Here is a 20795-nt window from a genome sequence, read left to right as displayed (position 1 = left end):
CCTTTATAAAATCACTGCCACCTGAGGTCATTACATTAAAAAATGTTGACCTTGCCCCTAACGTGCAGAGATTTCTCAAGATTCTCTAAATATTTTAATTATAAGGACTGTAGATGGTGAGATCCATACATTCTTTGCAGGAATGTTGTTTTTAAACTGTTGGACTGTTTTCCTCTGCAGTTCTTTCCAAAGTGGTAGCCTATGCCTCACCCAATATTGTTTGTGAAGACTGAACCTTTATGGGATGCCCCTTTATATCATTCATGATAATATCACCTGTTACCAGTTTAGGCCTACATGTTTATGTGAGTTATGTTTCATTTTAATTTTTTTTCAAATCTTTTAATGCTCCTGTCCCAGCTTTTCTTCAGTTCAGAATACGCATAGCCTATATTTAAGAAAAACAATGAAATAGATAGGGTCAAACAATACATTGCCTTTGTATTGTTTTCAACTTGATTGTATGTGAAAAAGGAATAACACATTTTCACATTCTGTTTTAGGCCTAGCCTACGTTCTACATAGGCTAACGTCCCAACTTTTTCGGAATTGGGGTTGTAGATAGAATAAGAAGCCTTTATTGTGATTGCCTTTGACATACAACGACATTTCTGTGTATTAAAAAGAACTGCATCAGTCAATCACATTATTTACCACGACGATAGGCTATTTCTTCTTCTTTCTTTTTTTTAACAATAGGCTATGTCCTGGGTTTGTTGGCTAATAAATTAATTCAACCCTAGCCAACATGTGGACCGGAAAAAGCCGACGTCTTACGAATGCTCACGAACTCAGGTTCCTTAGCAACCAGTGTGTTTGAATTTGCCTTGCTTGTCATAGTACACACAGGTTTCCGTCTCAAAGTTCGCTTCATACGCTGTTTTGAAGTGTAAAATGCTCAACGTTGAATTACTATCAGATCGCATGGCCAGGGCGAGTCTGCAGAGGCGCCGCAGCGAGGAGGCTGAGAGAAAAGAGAGGATATTTCAGGACAAAATTAGGACGATCGGGGTAAGCTCGCTGTCTCTATGACTTTAGTAATATAAAGGAATGCTAATGCTCACTTGTGGCTGAACAGGCATTTAGCTGCAGCGGTGGAGGTGCACTGAAAGTAGGCATTTTGAAAGTAAAAGCACTCAATGCAACACAAAACATATATAATAATAATGCCATCATACATTTATATTAGGCAATAGGCTTACTACTACCATGCATTAGTACATGCAGCATTAAACGGCTGTTGATGGTTGAGGTGGTGTTAATATTTATATATTTTGTGTAGGACTGCAACTAAGGATTTTTTCAGTCTGGAATAACCATGGACCTATAAAGAATAAAGAAGGGAATAACCTACTGATTATTTATTTGTGTAGCACATTTCTCAGTTACATGTGCAGATTATAGTGAGAAATGCTCATCACAATGACTCAAATACAAACATTAGACTCACAATGTTAAATTTTCTGCATCAAAAACAAAACAATTATGAGCATAGTTAATGTTTTTACATTTGTCAATCCACAAATGTTTTCCGATAGGCCTACTTGTATTCCCTGTTGAGATATAAGATAACTATAAGAGAGAGATAATTGGTATAAAGTAGAAACTACAGTATTTTACCTCTGAGATGTGGTTGAAATTGGTACCTCAGATTTGTACTGAAGTAAGGCACATTCGTAAAGGTCCTTAGTTGCATTCCACCACTGTGCTATCACGACTGCGGTCTGTTGTTATAGGTTGACAAGGAAGCCCTAGACACGCAGGTGGAAGAAAAGAAGAAACAACAAATAGAAGCAGAAGAGAAACAAAATGCTAAAGGTGAGTTAGCTACATGCCATTTCCTAATTGTGACGTGACTACAATGAGTATTGTGTTCTGGTAGGAAGAAAAGCCATGCACATAACAAGACAGACAGCTCAAATAATGTCCAATCAATTTGACAGAAAACAGAATTTAAAACGGAGAAGGATGAGGTTGAACATGTGTATACACATGCCTGCACACATTGCCACTTGTTGTAATGATGTGCATTACGCTGTTCGTGTGTGTTCTCCATCTCATCCATCTGCAGATGCCAATATGCTCCAGAATGGCAAGCTGGCTTGCCTTCTTCACAGCAGACAAGTGAAGGAGCGGCGTGCGATGGAGCAGGCTGTGGTCAACCAATGGCGTGGACACCAGCAGATGTGCAGCCAGCGGGAGCTTGACCTGAACGGCCCGGACGGCTGCAGGAAAACCAAACCGGCCGACGTGCAGATGATGCCCCTCGGCCTTGTGGGAGAGGACCCGGACGGGGCGAGCAGACGCCAGAGACAGAAGGAGCAGCTCAGGGATTGGCTCATGCAGCAGCAGAGTGAACAAGCGGCGGAGAGACAACAACGAAAGCTGGAAGGTATTTAGCAAATGCATGCTAAGTTCAAGCCGCGTTCATGCACACAAGCTCACTTCCTTCTCTACTGTCCCTTCAGAGCAGTGCTCCGACCGGAGTATGGTAGAAATGGACCACAAGGCTCTGCAACTCCAGAGCATTGACATGGAGAGGAGGAAGGGAGCAGCCGTTGCCACTACAGAGTACAATCTGGCCAAGGTAGGTCTGTGTGGGACAGGCTAAAGACTTGTTCGGGTGTAGGTGCTTGAACTTGCAAAAACAGACGTGTAATTAAAGCAACCGGAGCAACTCATGAGTTCGTACCGAACCCTGAGGTGCATTGCACAATAACCACAGATACCATGAATGACATTAAACAATAGCACCAGCTTTGTTCGGGTGACGAGTAATGACATCATGATTGTTTGAGTTCACCTACATGTTATCAATTGTCAATTAGAAAGGAATTAAAATGGTTTTGTTTTTTATTATTAAAGCTTTTCTCTCATCGATATAATTTATTCAATTGATTGAATTTAGACCTTTAAATAGAGTTGGACTCGACTATGAAGTGCAGTTATAACAGCACTTTCTATCTCCCCCACCTTCTTTGACGGGCAAAGGTTGAAGAGAGGCGTCGCCTGCAAATTACAATGGATGCTGAACCCTCCCTGTGCATGGTGGAAATGCTTAGTCATTGTTCCAGCAGTGACAGGAAAGCACGTACGGAGAGCGTGGGGCAGATCATCCAGTTCCAGAAAGGTCAAATAGAGGAGAAAAAGGTACAAATGTCACTCGCTCATGTTGGATTTGACAATTAAAAAAAAAAAAAAAAAAGAGTCCCCCGAGAAGCTGTCCTCTGATCGTGTGTCTGTCTGTGCGTCTGCAGAGGATGGAAATGGAGCAAAGGAAAGAAGAGGAGCAACACCACCGCGTCCGCATTGACTCGGCTCGGACAGCTCTGTTGATAGAGAGGCAGCAGGCCAGACTGAACAAGCAGATGAGACGACACCTGGACAGCACTAACGTGGAACTGGCCCAAACGCACAAACAAGAGTCAGTCAACGTTATAAGAAAACTGGATTTTTTTTAACCCAGTTCCTACACAAAACAGTTCATTCAAGCATTTCAAATATTGTGTCACTTTGTGTCTCTAAACTGGTGTCATTTCATAAGGAAACCGGACATTGAAAGAGGATACATTGACGAAGGCTTCTTCTCCAAATTCAACACCTGCAGCAGATAATGGAGGACATGAAGCAGTGATGACCAGCTCATTGCAGCAGCTGAGAAGGGATGATGGTGTTACACGAGGAGAACACTGAATAAACTGAATCACAGTAAATCAACTGTTGTTTTTAATTATGTAAAATTTAAGTCGGGCAGTTGACAGCATTTAAATAAAATATGGATGATGATGACCATGAGAGTTGTTCATGTGTATCTTGGCTATCTTTTCAAATATAGCTTAAGGCAGACATGATATTAAAACCCCGAAAATTACATTCAAGTAAAAAAGATCCATAAATCTATTAAATAAATCGATTTGCTTCATGGATTGTGCCAAGAAGCTCACAGGATTAAACACATTTTAACAAGCCACCAGTTACACTCTTGGAAAAGCACATGAAAACCACAATCACACTACAGAGAAATCAAACAGCATTACCAGTGTTGTTACTCTCCCCAAAAACATGAGCAAACCTGAATCTTAAAGTGCAATTACATTTCTTTTTTTAACTAATACAAAGTAGACATAACAAGATGCCTTTGATTGAATGTTGGCATGTTTCACGCTGGCCCTTTTAATGTACCGTTTACATTCATCACTTTGTGGCGATGTAAACAACAATTAATTATTCACAGTAGACATGACTTATCATATTAGGAAATATAATTTCCCATTCACATGTGTTGTTTTTAACTATGACAAAAGGTGTTTCCCCCCCCGGGCCGGGCCCAGCAGCAAACCCGGGTTCGATTCCCGCCCGTGGTCGTTCTCTGCATGTCACTCCCCTCTCTACCCCATTTCACCTCTGTCTCTCTGCACTGTCAATAAAGCATAAAAATCCCCAAAAATATCTTAAAAAAGAAAAAAGTGTTTCTTGTTATTAAGGAAGTACGAAGGCATCTGAAGCCTGCCTCTAAGTCAGTGTTAAAAAAAGAAAAAAATTAAATTCTAAAAAGCTTTTTCAGAGACAAACTTATCCCATTTTCTCTGCCACAGAGCCAGGGCTTTCTCCTGTTGCCTCGGAGTCAAAGAACTATACCTGAAAGATAAGACAGGAACATGTCAGTGATCTGTCTGCTGAAGCTGGTGAACTCTCACACAATTGTAACTTGTAATAAATAAAGCTGAACCTCACCTAATAGAGTTCATGGCCAGCTCTTTGAGAAAGCCTAAATGGGATCTGATACCACCAAATCCAACAAAAGCTTCATAGAAGTCATACGAGAGTCCAGAGGCACCGAACATGGCAGGGTCATCAGAACTGATGACCACTGGGTGGTTCTGTGACATCAGTGCAGCTCCCGGATGGTTTCGCAGATCTTTTACGAGCATCAACACCTGAACGAGGATAGGAAACGAGATGACCGATAACTAAATTAATTCAGTTACAGCCTTGTTTCATAGGAGTTTTGTTTTACACTCTAGCAGCTGGAAAATGTGCATGTACATGTGTATTGTAAGATATGGTTTACATGAGGATAACATACCTGGTTGGAGATGGGACACACTTCGATAGCCACCCCTCTCTTCCTGGATATATCTTTGGCCACTGGGTGGCGGAGCAGAGCAAAGCCATGGCCAATACGAGAGGTGTTGAACAACAGAGCATCCAGCAAGTTCTGGTCCACATCCGTGCCCTCTAGATCTACATTTAGTGGAGAGGGATCGAAATGCATGTGATCTTGGGATGTGTTTTTTTATAGACAAGAATACGATGGTTTTTAAATTACTTATTTCCTCACCTTGAATTGCACTATTGGTAAAAAAAATAATGTATTAACTTGGTCTTTGCAACTATTTGGACAAAGGCAGAATAGGACAAAATAATACTATGGCTTCTTAGATGGATACAATTCTTGTGATGAGGTGCTTTATGGTTATAACACTGTTAGAATTGTGAAAAGACATGTACTGCTTCATTAATCTACAAAGCTGCCATTGGTTATCCTCAAAAAATGTATTTCTTCTTTTAGTGTGCAATAAATAAAACAGTCAAACACTACAACTGATGTTGCCCTTCCCTGAGAGCTCTTGGGCTGTATGAACAGACTTTTATCTTTCATATAAGATTAATTGTTTCCCCCGATGCAGCTTGCCTAATAAAACCCTGAAGCGCGGAGCTCACCAGTCTCCCCAGCATGAAAAAAGAAGGGAAGTGTCACCCCTCTCTCAGCTGGCAGTGACAGGGCATCTCGAAAGTACCACAGAGGTCTGCCACTGTCCTCGCGGCCCACCTGTACATGTGGAGAGAAAGTCTTTAGGCAAGTTGTGGTGGATTCGGTATAAACTTATCCCACTGTCACGTTTTATTAAGGCTCAACACTGCTTACACAAACTCAGTGTTGGGAATAACGCCGTTTAAGGTAACGCCGTTCTTTTTTCAGTAATGGGGTAATCTAACTAATTACTTTTTCCGTCGTTACAATGCCGTTATCGTTACTGAACGTTAAATGCGGTGCGTTACTATGAATTGATTGAATAAACTGTGTAATCCGAACGCACCCCTGGCTCCATACTACACAAACTGCTAGAGAGGAGACCGGTGTGTTTTAAGTTGTGTTTTATTCAGTGTGGGTGACATTATAACTGTCAGTTAGCGCTGTCACGTCAGTCAGCCGGAGCGCCTGTTTAGTGAAGTTTCTTTTTCTTTCTCTCTCTGTTGTGCGAGCGTGCACGTTGCTGCAGTAACCACCTATCAATCCACGGTTGAAACGTGCTCTCCCTGAGTTTGTTTGCATCGCCCTTGTGAGTAAGTGCATGGAGTTTCCCGATCTCTATAAATTATAATTTATGCACGTTATTAAACGGCCGTGATTCGCCGGTTGCAACAGCTGTTTAGCGTGTCATCACGAGCCGAATATTGCTATTGTTCTTTTCCTGGGATCTGTATGCTGCTGTGCATGTTAAAGAAGGAAATAAACATAGGATAAATCCTTACTCCTCCTCTCATCGTCTCATGCTTCATAGTCTGAAGTGGTGTTTTAGCCGACACCCTTGAAGTGAATCCAGTGATATAGCAGATCAGCACGGTACATTCAGCAATCTCCTCTACTACTTTTGTTGAGAACAAAATACTTGAAGTGCAGGATAAACCTCTTGCTGTCTGTTGATGTGCAATAAATATTGAAGGTTATGTAGCCTACAAGTAGGCCTACCTGTCTGTTACTCATTTCAACTGACTTGTGACAACTGCTCAGAAAAATCCAAATTCTTTGACATATAGCAACTTTTTTTTTACAGTAGGCTAACGCAAATAGTTACTTTCCCTGGTAACTAGTTACTTATATTATAAAGTAATTCAGTTACTAACTCAGTTACTTTTTGGAACAAGTAGTGAGTAACTATAACTAATTACTTTTTTAAAGTAACGTTCCCAACACTGCACAAACTACTACTGCAGCTGTCTCTCACCAGGTCAAAACCAGCCATGATGTCCGGGAAGTCTTTCTGTAGCTTCATGGCCTCCTCCACAACTCCGGTCATCACGGAAATATTTACACCCCTAAAACACACAGTGTTGAAAGTGTTTGTTGATACCTCACACTTCTTCTCAAGAGCCAATAAGCAGTGTGCATTTCAGAATGTAGGTGTGGTAAGGGCATTCAGAGCAGTCACCTATTGACTGTGAAGATGATTCTTGCTCCAAAGAAGTCTGGGTGCTCTGCTATGAAGCGTTGGGTGACATCCTGGTAGGTCTTCAGAGTCCAGCTTGTGCCATGAGTGCTGCCGTCTAGCTCGTATACCTGATTACCAAAAACACAAACAAACAAACTTAAAAACAATAAATGAACATACAAATGAAACGCATGAGGCAATGACATAAGTGTACCTCTGGCAGTAAGGCTCGCAGTTCCAGATACATGACGTTGTCCGCGTAGAACTGGGTGAGCCCTTGGTAGTAATAGTCTCTGAAAACGGGAGCGTACGTGACCAGGCCCCACAATGCACCGAAGGCCTGTTCGAACCTATACCATACAACATCCTGACTGGGGTACAGGGCTTCTGGATCCTGATCAGTGAAGAGCGTAAGGTTGCCCATGATGCTGCGAGTGCAAACACACAGAGAAACAGTTGTGATCAGATTAACTGTGTATAATAGGACCTTGAACCGAGCATCCGCAGAGGTGGTGACTCCTTTAATGACATTAATGTAAGAATAAAGTCAGTTAAATGATGTGTTTAAGGGATTATTTCCTGTTAAATAATTCCTCTTCTCCTTGGGGTTTTCAGGTAATTGACAGTAGTAGTAGAGCGTAATGACGCTCGCAAATGATTATTACGGAATAAAAAAAAAATTAACAAAAAAAAATTAAAGTCAGGCTGCTGTTGGCCTGGCGGGGGGTCCTGTTGGGCTGGCGGCCCCGCCAGCCCAAAACTTTATTTTGACAACAAGCACACTCCAAAATCGCTGACTCCACCTTTAATACAACATGCACAGATGAATAAAATAATAATTTACTATTTAGAGCTTCAAAGAAGAGGTAAGTAAATGAAAAAAGTGTATACAGTGGCCTTTTTTCTATTCTTGGAAAGACAAATTGGTGTCCTGACTGTTCAACTGTATCTGAGAGAAAGTCACCTGTTGTCTAGATCTGTGGTGTTGTCCATCTTGGCCCTGAGGTTTTCCAGCAAGATCCAGGGAGAGCAATGTGGAAGCACTTTGGGCCCCAGGGAAGAGAAGATGAATCTGATGGACTGGTTGTCGGTGTAACACATGTAGCAGTGGGGCCGATAGGTTACGTCCTTCACCAGCCACTCCACATCAACCATGGAGAAGTCATGGACATGAAGAGCTCCCCCTGAAGTAGTGATAAAAACACAATGACTTTTCACAGATTATCCCAGGTCATAAATACCTTGGACACTCTGTGCAAACCTGACTGTGTGCTAATTAAAAAATCCCTGAGTGTCCCCAATATTATTCATTTAACAAAGCTGTAAAATCGTCCACAAACGAAAGGGCTATGTTATGATCATCAATAAATAAATAAAAGCTGCTGACAATGAGTCATTGCATCAGCTCTCTATAAATCCACAATTTACTAAGCTCAAAAAAGAAAAATACAATGTACAGGCCGGGTCACACGTATAGCCTAAGGAATTTTCTTACATCAAAATATATGATTTTTGAATTCACAAAAAATAGCCTCCAAATCTGCCACCATTTGATATTGTGTACAGATCATTCTTGTACAGTTTTCAGTACAGTAAAATGATGGCCCTCCCAACCAAGCTCCACTGTGTCCTTCTACATATCCATGACCACTGAAATGCTCTGGTAGAACATAATATGCAACCATAATAATGTCAATAATGCAACCAACACTACATGAAGAGAATGGCAAAAGTGCAAGATGTGTACAAAACACACATGGAAGCGGTAGACTCGAACGTACCTTTAGGCATCTTCTGGAGCAGGCTGAAGATGGGACTGGTCCTGATGAGGGGCCTGGCTTTGAAGAAGTGCATGGCGGGAGGAAAGTCTGCCCTCGCCATCTCCTCCTGCTTCATCTTGGACAGAAGAGCGTCCTGCCGCTGCTCAGCGTCAGTCAGCACCATCTGCCCACCAGTCTGCATGGAGGCCTCCAGCTTTATAAGCGCTTCTCTCTGTCTGGGGTCTGGGATTGACAGGCCGCAGGTGATAAAGTACAAGTACAAGAAGAGACCGGTCACGGCCGCGTGGGGACGCTGTAGCACGACAGCCATGGTCAGCAGAGAGTGCAGGGCTGGTGTTGAAGAAAAGAACAAAACATTAACGGGGTTATCGCCGACTTCATGGAGAAGCCAAGAAAATGCTTGACACCAGGCACCGAAAACATCAAATAAACCTTTAATGTCCAACAACGGCTGAAATTGAGAGAATAATGACTTGGTGTTTTGGGTTTTACTCTACAGTAGGCTAGTAGACCATGTTTACATGCCCCTCGTGACATAAGCACCCGTTTAGTTACAAGGGGAAGTCTCTTGCTCGAAACAGGAGGACCATTTTAACAACAATATCAGACCGGGGTTAACTAAGGCAGGTTACAGTGTTTATTTAATTTTGTTTTAGGAAGCTAAACGTGACTTACCTCACTTTGGTCTGAGCCGTTATTACGTCTATTAATGTTAAATACTGGCTCGCTATAGTTAGTGCTCAGTGGTAGTGCAGCGGCTTGTGCCTCGAGCTGATTAATTTGGGTAAACAGTTCAGCAGAGGGTCCCTTATAAACCGCGTAGCCTACCACGGGAAAAATGTAGCTTGGGCTACTCGACGGTTTACACTCTCCGCTGAAAATAAGTGTATGCTCATTTGTGAAATAGGCCTAACTTACTTAGTTAATGCAGTGCCACGGAATGTAACAAGCTTGCAAATAAAGAAATGCTGTAACATGGCTCTGTTTATTTGAATATGGGGTGTGTTTTCTTTTATGCTTGGACTGTCAAGCAAATGCTATTTCAGGGAGGTTATTTAAGTCCCGCCCCCTCCCTTATGATTGGCTGAAACCTGACCATGAGAGCCATTTGATTGGTGGAGTGAAATACTAATCGTTGATAGATTAGGGACATAGACATATATACGTATATTATATCTATGGATTAGGGATATATATTAGCCTGCTGTAGTTTGGTCTGGCTCAGACCTAATCAATAGGCTAGGTCTGTGTGCGGGACTAGGGATTTATCATTATTTGTAGTAGGGAGTTTACCATGGAATTTACTGGTTGGGGCTTTTTGTTTTTGTTTTATGGAGATTTTTTGACATTAGAATAATAATTTTATTGAATAATACCAATGTAAATTGAAAAACACAGTGCTTAATTTGGCTCAATTCAAACTACCTTAATTGCATTCCTCATCTGCATTTTTTTTGCAAGTTAGTCCTCATTATGCCTGAATAAAAGAATATGTTACTTGTTGGCTTACAAGGAGCCCCTTAAGAAGGGATCCGTGCCGTTTCCTTTTACTCTGACGCCACGTCACATCAACGACCCCAGCAGACGTGAGAAGGGTCAGTCAAGGTAGCAAACAATCTGTGGAGGGGGTTTGTCAAGAGGATAAGCACTAATTGAAGGCGATGGTGTGACACTCCAATAGATGAATTCATCGTCTTGCATTGGCCCTCCTGTTGTCTGTTTTCATTTAATTACTTTCAGCTTTTCAGTTAGTTTAACAGATTATAGACACACGCCATTACTATGGAATGGCACAGCCATGCATGTCTATTGATTCAAACCGGTGTTAATTATACAATTGTTTTTCCCAATATGATTTCTAAATGACTATGAGCTCTTGTTCAAGAAAAAGTATTTATTTCTAAGAAGTGTACAGTATAGAAAATACTCCATTCCATTTCCAAAATAATCTGTCAACCAGACAAGAACTTGTAAACATCACTTAAAAAAAGATAACAGGTGTGTTTTTTTCAATGCCACTGAGGTTAAAGACAACTGCTTCAAAACAACATCAAGAAAAAAGGAAACGTACACGACACTTATATTAAAAACAAGTCAAAAAATTTACAAAAATTCTTAAAAGAGCAAATAAATATGATTCACATTTAATCATGTGTCTAAATGGTTTTCACTAGTGCAGAGTTATGACAGCAGAGTAAAAGTGAGAGATGAATGCACACTTCCGATCATCTGATGCCGAATCTACACTGCACGCGCGCACACACACACGCGCGCACGCACACACACACACACACACACACACACACACACCATAAGTAATACGTCACACACCTTTGAAACAAACAGTGTCCTTCATACTATAGACAGCATGAGTGAACACACTACCTCAAAAGTGGCCCTATTAGGCTCACTAAATATTGAGAGACAATTCCCTACTTTAACAAAATAGCAAGCAAAGAACGACGACATACTTAGATAAATTGTCAGCTTCTAGCACTTTCCTATTTCGTCAGCCTTCCTCAAATATTTCCTTACAATGCCTTAGGTACCTATTACTAAGGAGCTCTCCCGTATACAGCCAAACTCCATGCAGTCTTTTACAGATCCTAGTCTGGAATGGTGCCTACTATGTCTAACAACCTGTAGGCAGGAAGGCATGCAATCTGTACAACTAAAGAGACTTACTTATCAAAGAGTCCCGTTTCAGACATAAGATGTGCTATGTCCGTCATACTCAACTGATGACATTAATAAACAGAGTGAAAGTGCTGTAAAACAATAATGTGCACTTCTGAGGATCAGTCAATGTCAAACTGACTGCTACACTAATCACTTGTCAGCATCTTGTTAGAGACCGCCAGTCAGCAGTGGCATCATTTAAAACAGAAACCTGACATAGCGATTTTCTCCCAAGATGGTAAGATAATTGTAAGGCCATTTCATTACCAGTTCTGTAAGCCTAAAAAAACCTAAAAGTGGTGCTAAAATAATCAGCTGACCCACAGCAGTCTGGCAGAGCAGAAGAGGAAGTGGGGGGAGACTCTGTAAATGCCACCGATTGGCTAGATGAGGTAGATTGTGATCCTAATTGTGATGACAAGTGAAGACATCAGATCAACAGGAATGTAGAAAAACTAAAATTTGATCCATCTCACTTGTAGTCAACTTTTATGAAAATTTAAAAAAAAAATGTTGGGGGGCGGGGGGGGGGTAGACTGATAGCTTGGCAGTGCACGAAGCCAAATATTAAGGAAAATGACCTCATACCCACAAAAGTTAAGTTCTTCACATCAGGTGGATTGATTTTTGCAACAGTTGCAGTCCCATTTCCTTGCGCTGCTCCTCCGTCAAATAATGCCGTAATATACCCGTATAAAGAAACTGTACACCCTGAGGATACGTTTTAGTATTGACATGGTGGAGAGGAAGCACTCAAGAAGCAACCATGCAAAGGAAAGGTCTGTCAATCAACAAAGAACTAATGCTACAAACTTGTAGTTGGAATGCAACCAATGTCACACTGAAAAAAAAACCAAAAAAAAAAAAAACAGCAGGATTTAATGTGTGTGATGCATGTGCATTTAACAGCTAGAAGGACATGTCACCCTCTGAGAATTCATCTTGGACGAGAGGTAAGGAAATATTTTCATACATATATGTGTTTGACTTCAAATAAAACTAGCCAAGGCCACTCAATTCCAGGACATCTAGTCTAATAAAATCCATAGTGCATAACAGAGAGTTAGGAAGAGTCTGATACAAATTGCGCAATCTTTGCCAGTACCTCTCTGCTAGTTGAAGACATTCTTATAAATGAAGGCAACTTTGAAAGATGCATATAGTGTGTGTTGTCTCCATAACAAGAGAAACACAGTTAAGAGTTGGGGAGGAAATGGACAGTAACTGGGCCTTTTTCAGGACGGTTTATGCTTCAGACACATCAGTGTTTGTGTCCATTCACGTGCAGCTAATGTGCTGCAGACACCCTATTGTCTACACATTCACTCATACATTCACAAAAGGAAAACAAGGCAATTACAAGGAGTCTGAGTTGACTGGGTTAGGGTGAGTCTCATAGTACCTCCTTTTCCACACCTGAGTTTAAAGATAATGTTGGAACAGAGAATAAAAGTACAAAACAAGGGTCCCTTTAATCTTCATCACAGTCCTCAGTTCTGTCAGTAGAATAACAGATCCATCAAGCTCTACAGTCAATAGACAAGATAGACAAGTTGTGTTGAGTGGCCTTTAATCCATTCATATTTCCATTGTTTAATATTGAAAGAGGTTCTTGATGGTGGTGTCCCCTGTGTTTGGCAGGTTGGCCTAGTGGTTAAAAAGGTTGCCCTTCTGCTGGAGGAAGCAAAGTTCAAACGCTCATGTTGGGAAGGTGTTGTTCACACCTTGAGCAAGTCAGTGTATCCTTTACCAGATCCACAGAGCTGTTCTGCAACTGAGCCTGTGCTCTATTTGGAGAAGGACAAGCAAAAAGTCAATTGTTCTCCAGGGCTCAATAACATTTCACATTATCATCATATTAGTAGTAGCGACTGCCTGGTAGAAATGTCCAGTCCAGTGGTGGGAAAAACAGAGCAAAATGTTTTTTGTCCAGTGTAAGAAAATCATTAAGCAATGTGGAATTCCCACATATCTCCCGCTTTTTGGCTCACTGCTTTGTCCACATGTTCTTTGATAACAAAATGCCTGAAATGAGAAGAGGAAGAATAATTAGTTAAATATCTACACTTTGAAGACATTCAGAACTGACCTATAGTCAATGCAGCCTGACAGTGTCATGGTGGTATCATTTGAGTGATTTGGTTTCTTCAGATACTTAAACATATCAACGGAAGGATAATGAAATAGGACCTTCTTTAAAGCTGCGAGACAAAGTTTTAACAGAGTAATGTGTCAGAAGGTTTTTTTACTCACTCTTGACATGGTCCTTGTCACACTCCTTGTTTACTGTTAGAGCCGCCTGGAGCAGCCATCATCTGTTGCCTGTTAAAACAAAAAACATGAGCTGTTGGTCCAGCAGTATACTCCAACAGTACACCCATATAATAGTGCTCAAAACTATGAACTGCACTAGACAGGATTAATCATTTTACCCTGGGTGTAGAAAGTGTTCGGGTGCCAGGCCTCTCTGCTGAATCATCATGCCTTGAAAGTGCCCCACAGGCCGGGGGTGTCCGTACATGGCCATGCGTGTCTGGCCCGGGGAGTAGGGCAGCTGCTGTGGCCGTTGCAGAGCCTCCATCAGGTGTGGGTGAGGCCTTTGGGCGGCGTAGTGTCCTGGATCTGGGTACGGCTGGCCAGGATAAGGGGCTCTGCTGCCATTTCCACGGGCCTGGGACATCATGTGGGTTGGTGGAACGCCACCTTGCATCCCAGGGTGCATTGTACGAGGGTCGTACATGAAGCGAGACATCATGTGCTGTTGTTGTTGTTGTTGTTGAGGTGGCTGGGCGCTACGGCGACGGGCAGCGGCATTGTGGCTGTCGAGGTCCAGGATTTCTTTAGGACTTTCGGGTCGCTCTGCGCTCTCTGTATGAGCCTTCTTTGCTGGGCTGCCACCACTGGTCTGATCCCTGCTTTCACACTTCCCCTCCTCTAGGCCTCTAGGGTGTGGCCCTACCTCGGGCACAGGGCCACGGGACACCAAACTAGCACCACTGGAGCCATCAGAGCCCAGCGGCGACAAACTGCTCTCCTTTAACTGACCGTTACCTCTGGCATTAGCTACCGGGAGATAGGCATTGGGCACTGTTTGACGAGGCTGAAAATGAGACAGCTGCCACTCCTCTGTAGGATAACTCCCTCTGCTGTTGGCTTGGATATTGGCCTGAGCTTGGGGATGAGGTTGGGCGTAATAGTATTGCTGCTGGTACTGGTGAGGTGGATACATGTTGGGGTGGGCCTGAGGGTGCTGTTGGCCTGGTATGTGGTAGGAATAGGCAGTTCCGCCCTGTTGGTGGTAGGTGGGGTGGCAAGATGGATTGTGGAGGGGGTTAATGGCCTGGTTGTGATAAGGTTGGTGAGCAGACGGAGGCTCGGGCCTGCTCATGTTTGTCTGTCTGAAGTGTGGGTTCGGATGGTTCCCCATTCCATAGGGACCCACGGATCCATTAGCCTGACCTTGGCAGTGAAGAGGCGTGGCTTGATTTTGAGCAGGTGCTGGCGCTCTCTGAGCCTGCATACCCGAGTGACTGCCCACCAGCAGAGTTTGGTTATGATTAGGGCTAAAAGCCTGGTGTTTATAGATACCATCTGGAGGTCCAGATTTCATAATGGTGTGCTGTTGAGGAATGGCAGTGCTGTCCGTGTCCAATCTGGTTGTAGGCTCACTAGGTCTCTGATCTCCATGGTCTGCTGGGCTTGGCTGAGAGGGTAATAGTGGTGTAGGATGACTGGGTGGCAAAGAGGTGAGAGGGGTTGGCTGAGGGGGTCCAGGCTGGGCTCCTTGGTGGGCACTCTGTGGCCTCCCATGCATAGGGCTGTTTTGTGTAGGGCATTTTGGAGAGATGTTTTGAGGGACATGAGGCGGTGGTAGCAGAGAATCCTGTTGCTGTGTGTTCTGGTTCATCTGTTGGGGAGAGCACTGAAGAGGGGAACTCTGGGCCGCCCGAGGTGGCTCCTGATTTTGGATGTTCTGCTGGTGTTCACTTTGCTGATGTGCGTTCTGCATGGGTGGCAAATGGTTCTCTGGCATTTGTTGAGTGGAATTCTGAGATGTTTCAACATGCAGTGGCAGAACCTGAGCTTTTGACTCTGGAGTATTTTGCTTATGCTGAGAGAGGTTGGGTAAAGTGGGATCAGTGGAGCTGTTGTCACTGATGTGTTGAGGGGGACAGTGGCTGGCAGATTGTCTCTGGCCATCCACCTCCTGCTGCTGCTTGTGGCTCCGTGTTAAACTCTGTGTAAGTGCTGATCCATTCTCCTGTTGCCTGCCTGGGTGAGGGGCTGGGGGGCTCTGTATTCTCTCTGCTGGCCCTGTGAGGTGCCTTGTCAGGCTAGGGGCCGACAGGTGTTCTTGGTGTATTGAAACAGTGTTTTTGTGTGATGAAGTCTCTTCAGCCATTTTGTTCTCCGATGTTGATTCTGTTAATATACAGAGTAAAGAAATGGAATGTTAGCAGGCATTAAAGATCGACAAACTATTATTAAAAGAACAATGTTGTAAGTCAACATGAGTGCATTATGCTGTTCACTTTCTAAAGAATTTAAAACAAAAGATCAAATTTACTGAAAAATACCAAAATCATGTTCTCTTCCATTCCTTTAAGTGCAGAATGCAAACACATTTGTACGCTTGCTAGTGAAGCTTAAATGATGAAATGCCATTTCTCTTGTATCCCTAAAACAAGCGGCAAGACATTTCACTAAACTCATGAATATTCAATTAGCCTCTTACTGTGAGAAATAATTACAATCAAATTGCAAAATGGACTTGAAACCGAGGCTGTGCTGAGCATCAAATTGAGACAACTACAGTCTAGAAAGAACACGTTTGTGTTTGGGGTTCCTTCATGCACAATACCGAGAGAGAGAGAAGGTCAGCTCTACCTTTGGGCTTCATGTCTGTCTGTTGGGGAGGCTGGCTGTCTGGTCCATTGTCTCTGGCAGGACGCAGCAGCTGAACCTCAGGGGCAGGGGGAGGCAGCTGAGAGGGGTGAGCTGGGATGCTGCCAATTCCTTGTTGGGGCCCAGGCTGCTGAAAGTTGCTCATGTGTTGATGAGGGGCAGCGGCAGGGGGTCTAGAAGAGGCCGACAGCTGCTGCAGGGCCAGCATCTCTGGGCTCTCCAGCATGGAAGCCAAGCGTGTCCTTCCAGAGGGGTCTGGGTGGGGAACAGGGGCACGTGATGACATAGGGCCCCCATGGGAGCTGACCGCTGCAGACATTTGATACTGGGCATTGGGAGGAGGGTGGGGATATCCAGCAGCTTCCAGCCATGGTTTATGCCCCACTGGAGGGGGGACACCGCCATAACTAAAGTTTGACTGGTTTGCCATGTTGGGATCTTGCATCTGCATCCCAGTGGGTCTATCCGGGTGATTCATACCAGTCCACATGTTGGATAGGCCCAAACCAGAAGGTCTCATGCCTGGGTAGTTGTGCTGAGGAGGTCCTTCTGGCCCCGAGAATCTGTTGCCCATGGGGTTCATGTTGTGGCCCTCTGGACGGTGGTGGGATGGGTACATGCTGGCTTCAGGAGGAGGTCCGGGCTGGAGGGCCACGGGACGGGGGCCCAGAGACGGACCGTGAGTGGGACCCATGTAGGGATGCTGCTGCTGCTGGTGCTGGTGGTGAGGATCTGGGCCCATCGGATACCTGGGACCCATGTGATGTCCTTCAACCATGCGGTGCTGGGAAAAACAGTAGGGGAAAATAATCAAGTTTGGAATCTTGATCAGAATACCTGCATATCAGTCTCTTTTACCAGCATCTAGATAGATTAGACAAATTAAAGAGGCCACATTTCAGTACACCACACACACACAATGAAGTGGTGTAAACATGTGGCTTACACATACCGGTAGTTATAATTAAGTGTTAGAAAGGTGTAAAATACCTGCATGTTGAAGTTCGGAGGCATGTGGTTCAAACCGGGATCTCCATGCCTGGGAATGTGAGCTGGGTAAGCAAAGCGGGGATCCATGGCCATTCTTTGGGCATACATATGTGGACCATGAGGACCAGGGGGACGATGAAGCTGGTGAGATAAGAAAGAGAATTCACTATTGGAGCATTTCACTAATATTTAAGACATAAATAAAGTAGGGCTGTCAAACGATTAACATTTTTTAATCAGATTAATCACAGGATTCTGTGGATTAATCACGATTAATTTTACCATTCGAAATATGCCCGAAAAATTCAAATTTTCTCTGTATATTGTTGTATGAACGGAAAGATAAATGACAGAAGGTGGATATCTACATTTAAAATTAGTATGTTTATTAATTGAAAATCCAAATGATGGTTTTAATACTGAAAATAAATTTAAATCAAACTGAAATATATAGGTCTACCTACCAAACCATAATTCAATTGGTCAGTCTCTTTACTATGTCTTTGGGCAAATATAGGATAGGCTATAGAATGGCATTTATTTGGGGAATCTATAGGTTGTGCATTATTGAATACAACTTGATTACAGTCCGCGGTGTGTGTGTGCGCGTGCGTGCGTGCGTGCGTGCGTGCGTGTGTGTACGCGCGACCACGTCCTAGGGGACTGTTCATGTGTGCCAGGAAGCCGACGTTATGTTGATGTCTGATCACACACACACACCTCTGAAAACTGCAGACGTTTGTGTCCTCGCGGGCTCTGAACAGAGCGGACAATGTTTCTCCTCCTGTTACTTCGACAATCAACTGCCACCCGCGGCAGTTGATTTTATATACTATCTATGCCCCCGACACAGACGTGACCGTTAGTAGTTTAAAACTTTAAAACACGGTACGACCTAACATGCTGCTATGTTTGGCTGCGCGCAGCTACTGATCCTGGGTCAGTAGTGACTGTAGTACAGAGCCGGTGGGATGTACGGGGCGGATCATTCTGCACATGCGTTAAAAAAATTAACGCTGATAATTCCAGAAATTAATCACCCTGCGTTAACGCGTTAATTTTGACAGCCCTAAAATAAAGACAAAATATCACAGAAATATTAAGGTGTTCATATAATTGTTTAAATATTTTGAGAATATAAATGACAAATTAAGTGCATAGGTATATAAAAATAAAGAGGAGCAGTGAACAAGTACAGTTATCCTGTGTACCTGTTGGCCTGGGTGGTACATGCCCCTAATGTTTCCTCCATGAATGTGCTGCTGGCTTGGAGGCAGTCTGTAGGGGAGAGGGGGGCCATTGGCCCAGTGATGGGGAGGAAATGGTCGTTTCGTCTTGCTGTCCTCTTCCTCCGACAGGGCGCTGCCCTTGCCCCCCTGGGAATTTCTCTTACGTTGGACTTGCTCAGTGGCCTTGATCAGACCTTCAGGACCTGAATGTTTACTGCCACGATTGCGCTTTTTGTCCTTTCGATCCTTGTCTTCTCTCTCTAAGTGGAATTCCTCATCTGTGTCGCCATCCTCTGATGGAAAGTGTTTTACTATCGCCCGGCTAAAACACCGTTCTAGAGACTCCGCCATGATAGTATATTCTGGAGAAAGGCAGACATAAACATCAGCTATATGATCATATGATAAAACATATTAAAGCACACAACCACATCAAACACAACACCATTAACACAGCCACTCGTATAAAAAGAGAAACACAAACCTGTAGCACACCCACTCCTGCACACTTAAAAAAAAAGCTTTTCATCTGCATGCTGCAAGTCACTCCCTCCCTGACCCCTTCACATACAAAACCACACACACTCCCATCAATACAACACCTCACTCAATCTCTACAGCATTCCATAACACTCAGACACTATGAACTAATATGGATGCCATGTACCCATAAACACACAAACACTTGCTCCTCTGTTCTTAGCCAAGCACTGGCCGACTGACCAGGTCAGAGGGCATAGGTTGACCCCTGCTCTCTTCCAACCCCTGCCTCCTCCTCTGGCTCCACCCCGGGCCCCCTCCCCACTCTCCTCCTCCTTGTCCCTGGGGAGAGTATTCAGTTGGATGGATGGCTCCAGACAGGGGGCTTAGGGCCTGGAATGTTTCTCCGGCACTGCAGGGCTCAGATCCCCCTGAGCACTGGAGCACAGCTCAATCACTCCTCATTAATCACTGTCAGGGGAGCCCTGGCCCCGGCCCCAACACAGCGCTAGGTCCGGCCCCCTTCTCCCGCTCCCAACCCCAAAGATTTCATACATGCACTCCTTTCTCACAACATACAGCAGCTGAAATCGACTTGGATGCATTAGTCTCATATTGAGGCCAGATTGTAAATGGATGAAGCAGGATTTTTACGGGGTGGAGCTGGTTTGTATTGGCGATATTATTCATTTACCACTGTCATCTCCGTTGTACTGAACACAGTTTTTAAAGATAAGCTTCACGTCAGCGACAAACTCCTCCTTAGCAATATAGTCCCCATCGTTGAGCTTCTTTTCAATGGTGAACAGGTCCATGGGAGTCTGAAGGGATTGGAAAAATAATAAAATCAAAAGAATGAACATAACCCTCAAATAAAACAATATTTTGGGTTAAATATATTAGTTAATATGTACCTACACACATATAAAGACAATATCACACCATCACCAATTAATACTATAAACATGCCAGCTATTTTTGTCTTGTGTTTAGTACCTGGATGATCTCATGGTAATTGGGGGCATAGGAGTCATCCACAGGCTCTAAGAAAGGCCAAGAGTCTTTATGGGCTTTCAAGACCTCAAGCACTGTAGATGAGAGATCAGATTACATCAGATCAGACGTTAGAACAAATAAAGCAGATTGACATAAAGACATAATGGCTCAGCGAGCATACCTTTGTATAGAGCAGTGTAGTCGTCATCAATTTCATAGCTGAAATGTCAAACATACAGCATGTTACAAATAATTAACCTTGAGTATAAAGTGAAATCTTGGTAACACTTTATAATAACTATCCGTTGTAACTCGTTAATAGATCATTAGTAAACTCTTAATTAATGATTATTAATGATTTGTTAAGTGTTTGTTAGCAGTTTGTTAAGGATGTATAACAATGGTAGATAGTTAATAGCTTAATAATTGAATCAGTTCATCTGGGAGGTAATCTGAGATTAACTGATCACGTCACGTTCAAGTCCATGGCATGCACAGTGTGTATTGAGTTTATTTAAAAA

The 20795-nt window shown here is 43.3% G+C and overlaps 3 protein-coding genes across 4 annotated transcripts in view; 1 reads left to right on the top strand and 2 right to left on the bottom strand.

The window, feature by feature from the left end:
* Window positions 1-894: 894 nt before the first annotated feature.
* ribc2 (RIB43A domain with coiled-coils 2) lies at window positions 895-3671 on the top strand (the record flags this gene model as incomplete). The annotated part of the gene is made up of 7 exons (XM_080027694.1): window positions 895-1011; window positions 1737-1818; window positions 2072-2392; window positions 2469-2587; window positions 2992-3150; window positions 3258-3424; window positions 3545-3671. The coding sequence occupies 7 exons, from the start codon at window positions 895-897 to the stop codon at window positions 3612-3614; spliced, it is 1035 nt and encodes a 344-aa protein (XP_079883820.1). The 3' UTR covers window positions 3615-3671.
* A 282-nt stretch (window positions 3672-3953) lies between these two features.
* On the bottom strand, window positions 3954-9793 carry ada2a (adenosine deaminase 2a). The gene is made up of 10 exons (XM_080027117.1): window positions 9671-9793; window positions 8996-9325; window positions 8179-8398; window positions 7429-7642; window positions 7215-7342; window positions 7011-7101; window positions 5725-5833; window positions 5087-5244; window positions 4735-4937; window positions 3954-4638 (listed from the first exon to the last, which is right to left on the bottom strand). The coding sequence occupies exons 2-10, from the start codon at window positions 9303-9305 to the stop codon at window positions 4548-4550; spliced, it is 1524 nt and encodes a 507-aa protein (XP_079883243.1). The 5' UTR covers window positions 9306-9325; window positions 9671-9793; the 3' UTR covers window positions 3954-4547.
* A 1270-nt stretch (window positions 9794-11063) lies between these two features.
* cecr2 (CECR2 histone acetyl-lysine reader) overlaps window positions 11064-20795 on the bottom strand; it is a 39349-nt gene continuing 29617 nt past the window's right edge. For both annotated transcript variants that reach the window (XM_080028291.1, XM_080028292.1), the window contains exons 11-19: window positions 20456-20493; window positions 20275-20366; window positions 19973-20099; window positions 18781-19160; window positions 17570-17710; window positions 16562-17363; window positions 14107-16096; window positions 13928-13996; window positions 11064-13699 (exon numbers count right to left, since the gene is read on the bottom strand). In XM_080028291.1, the coding sequence (XP_079884417.1) occupies window positions 13945-13996; window positions 14107-16096; window positions 16562-17363; window positions 17570-17710; window positions 18781-19160; window positions 19973-20099; window positions 20275-20366; window positions 20456-20493 (3622 nt within the window). In that variant the 3' untranslated portion in view covers window positions 11064-13699; window positions 13928-13944. The remainder of the gene's footprint in view (window positions 13700-13927; window positions 13997-14106; window positions 16097-16561; window positions 17364-17569; window positions 17711-18780; window positions 19161-19972; window positions 20100-20274; window positions 20367-20455; window positions 20494-20795) is intronic.

The sequence above is a fragment of the Ammodytes marinus genome (assembly GCF_949987685.1).
Source record: "Ammodytes marinus genome assembly, chromosome: 5".
NCBI classification, from domain to species: domain Eukaryota; kingdom Metazoa; phylum Chordata; class Actinopteri; order Uranoscopiformes; family Ammodytidae; genus Ammodytes; species Ammodytes marinus.
The sequence above is the reverse complement of the archived record's forward strand: the minus strand, read 5'-3'. Positions and strand labels throughout refer to the sequence as shown.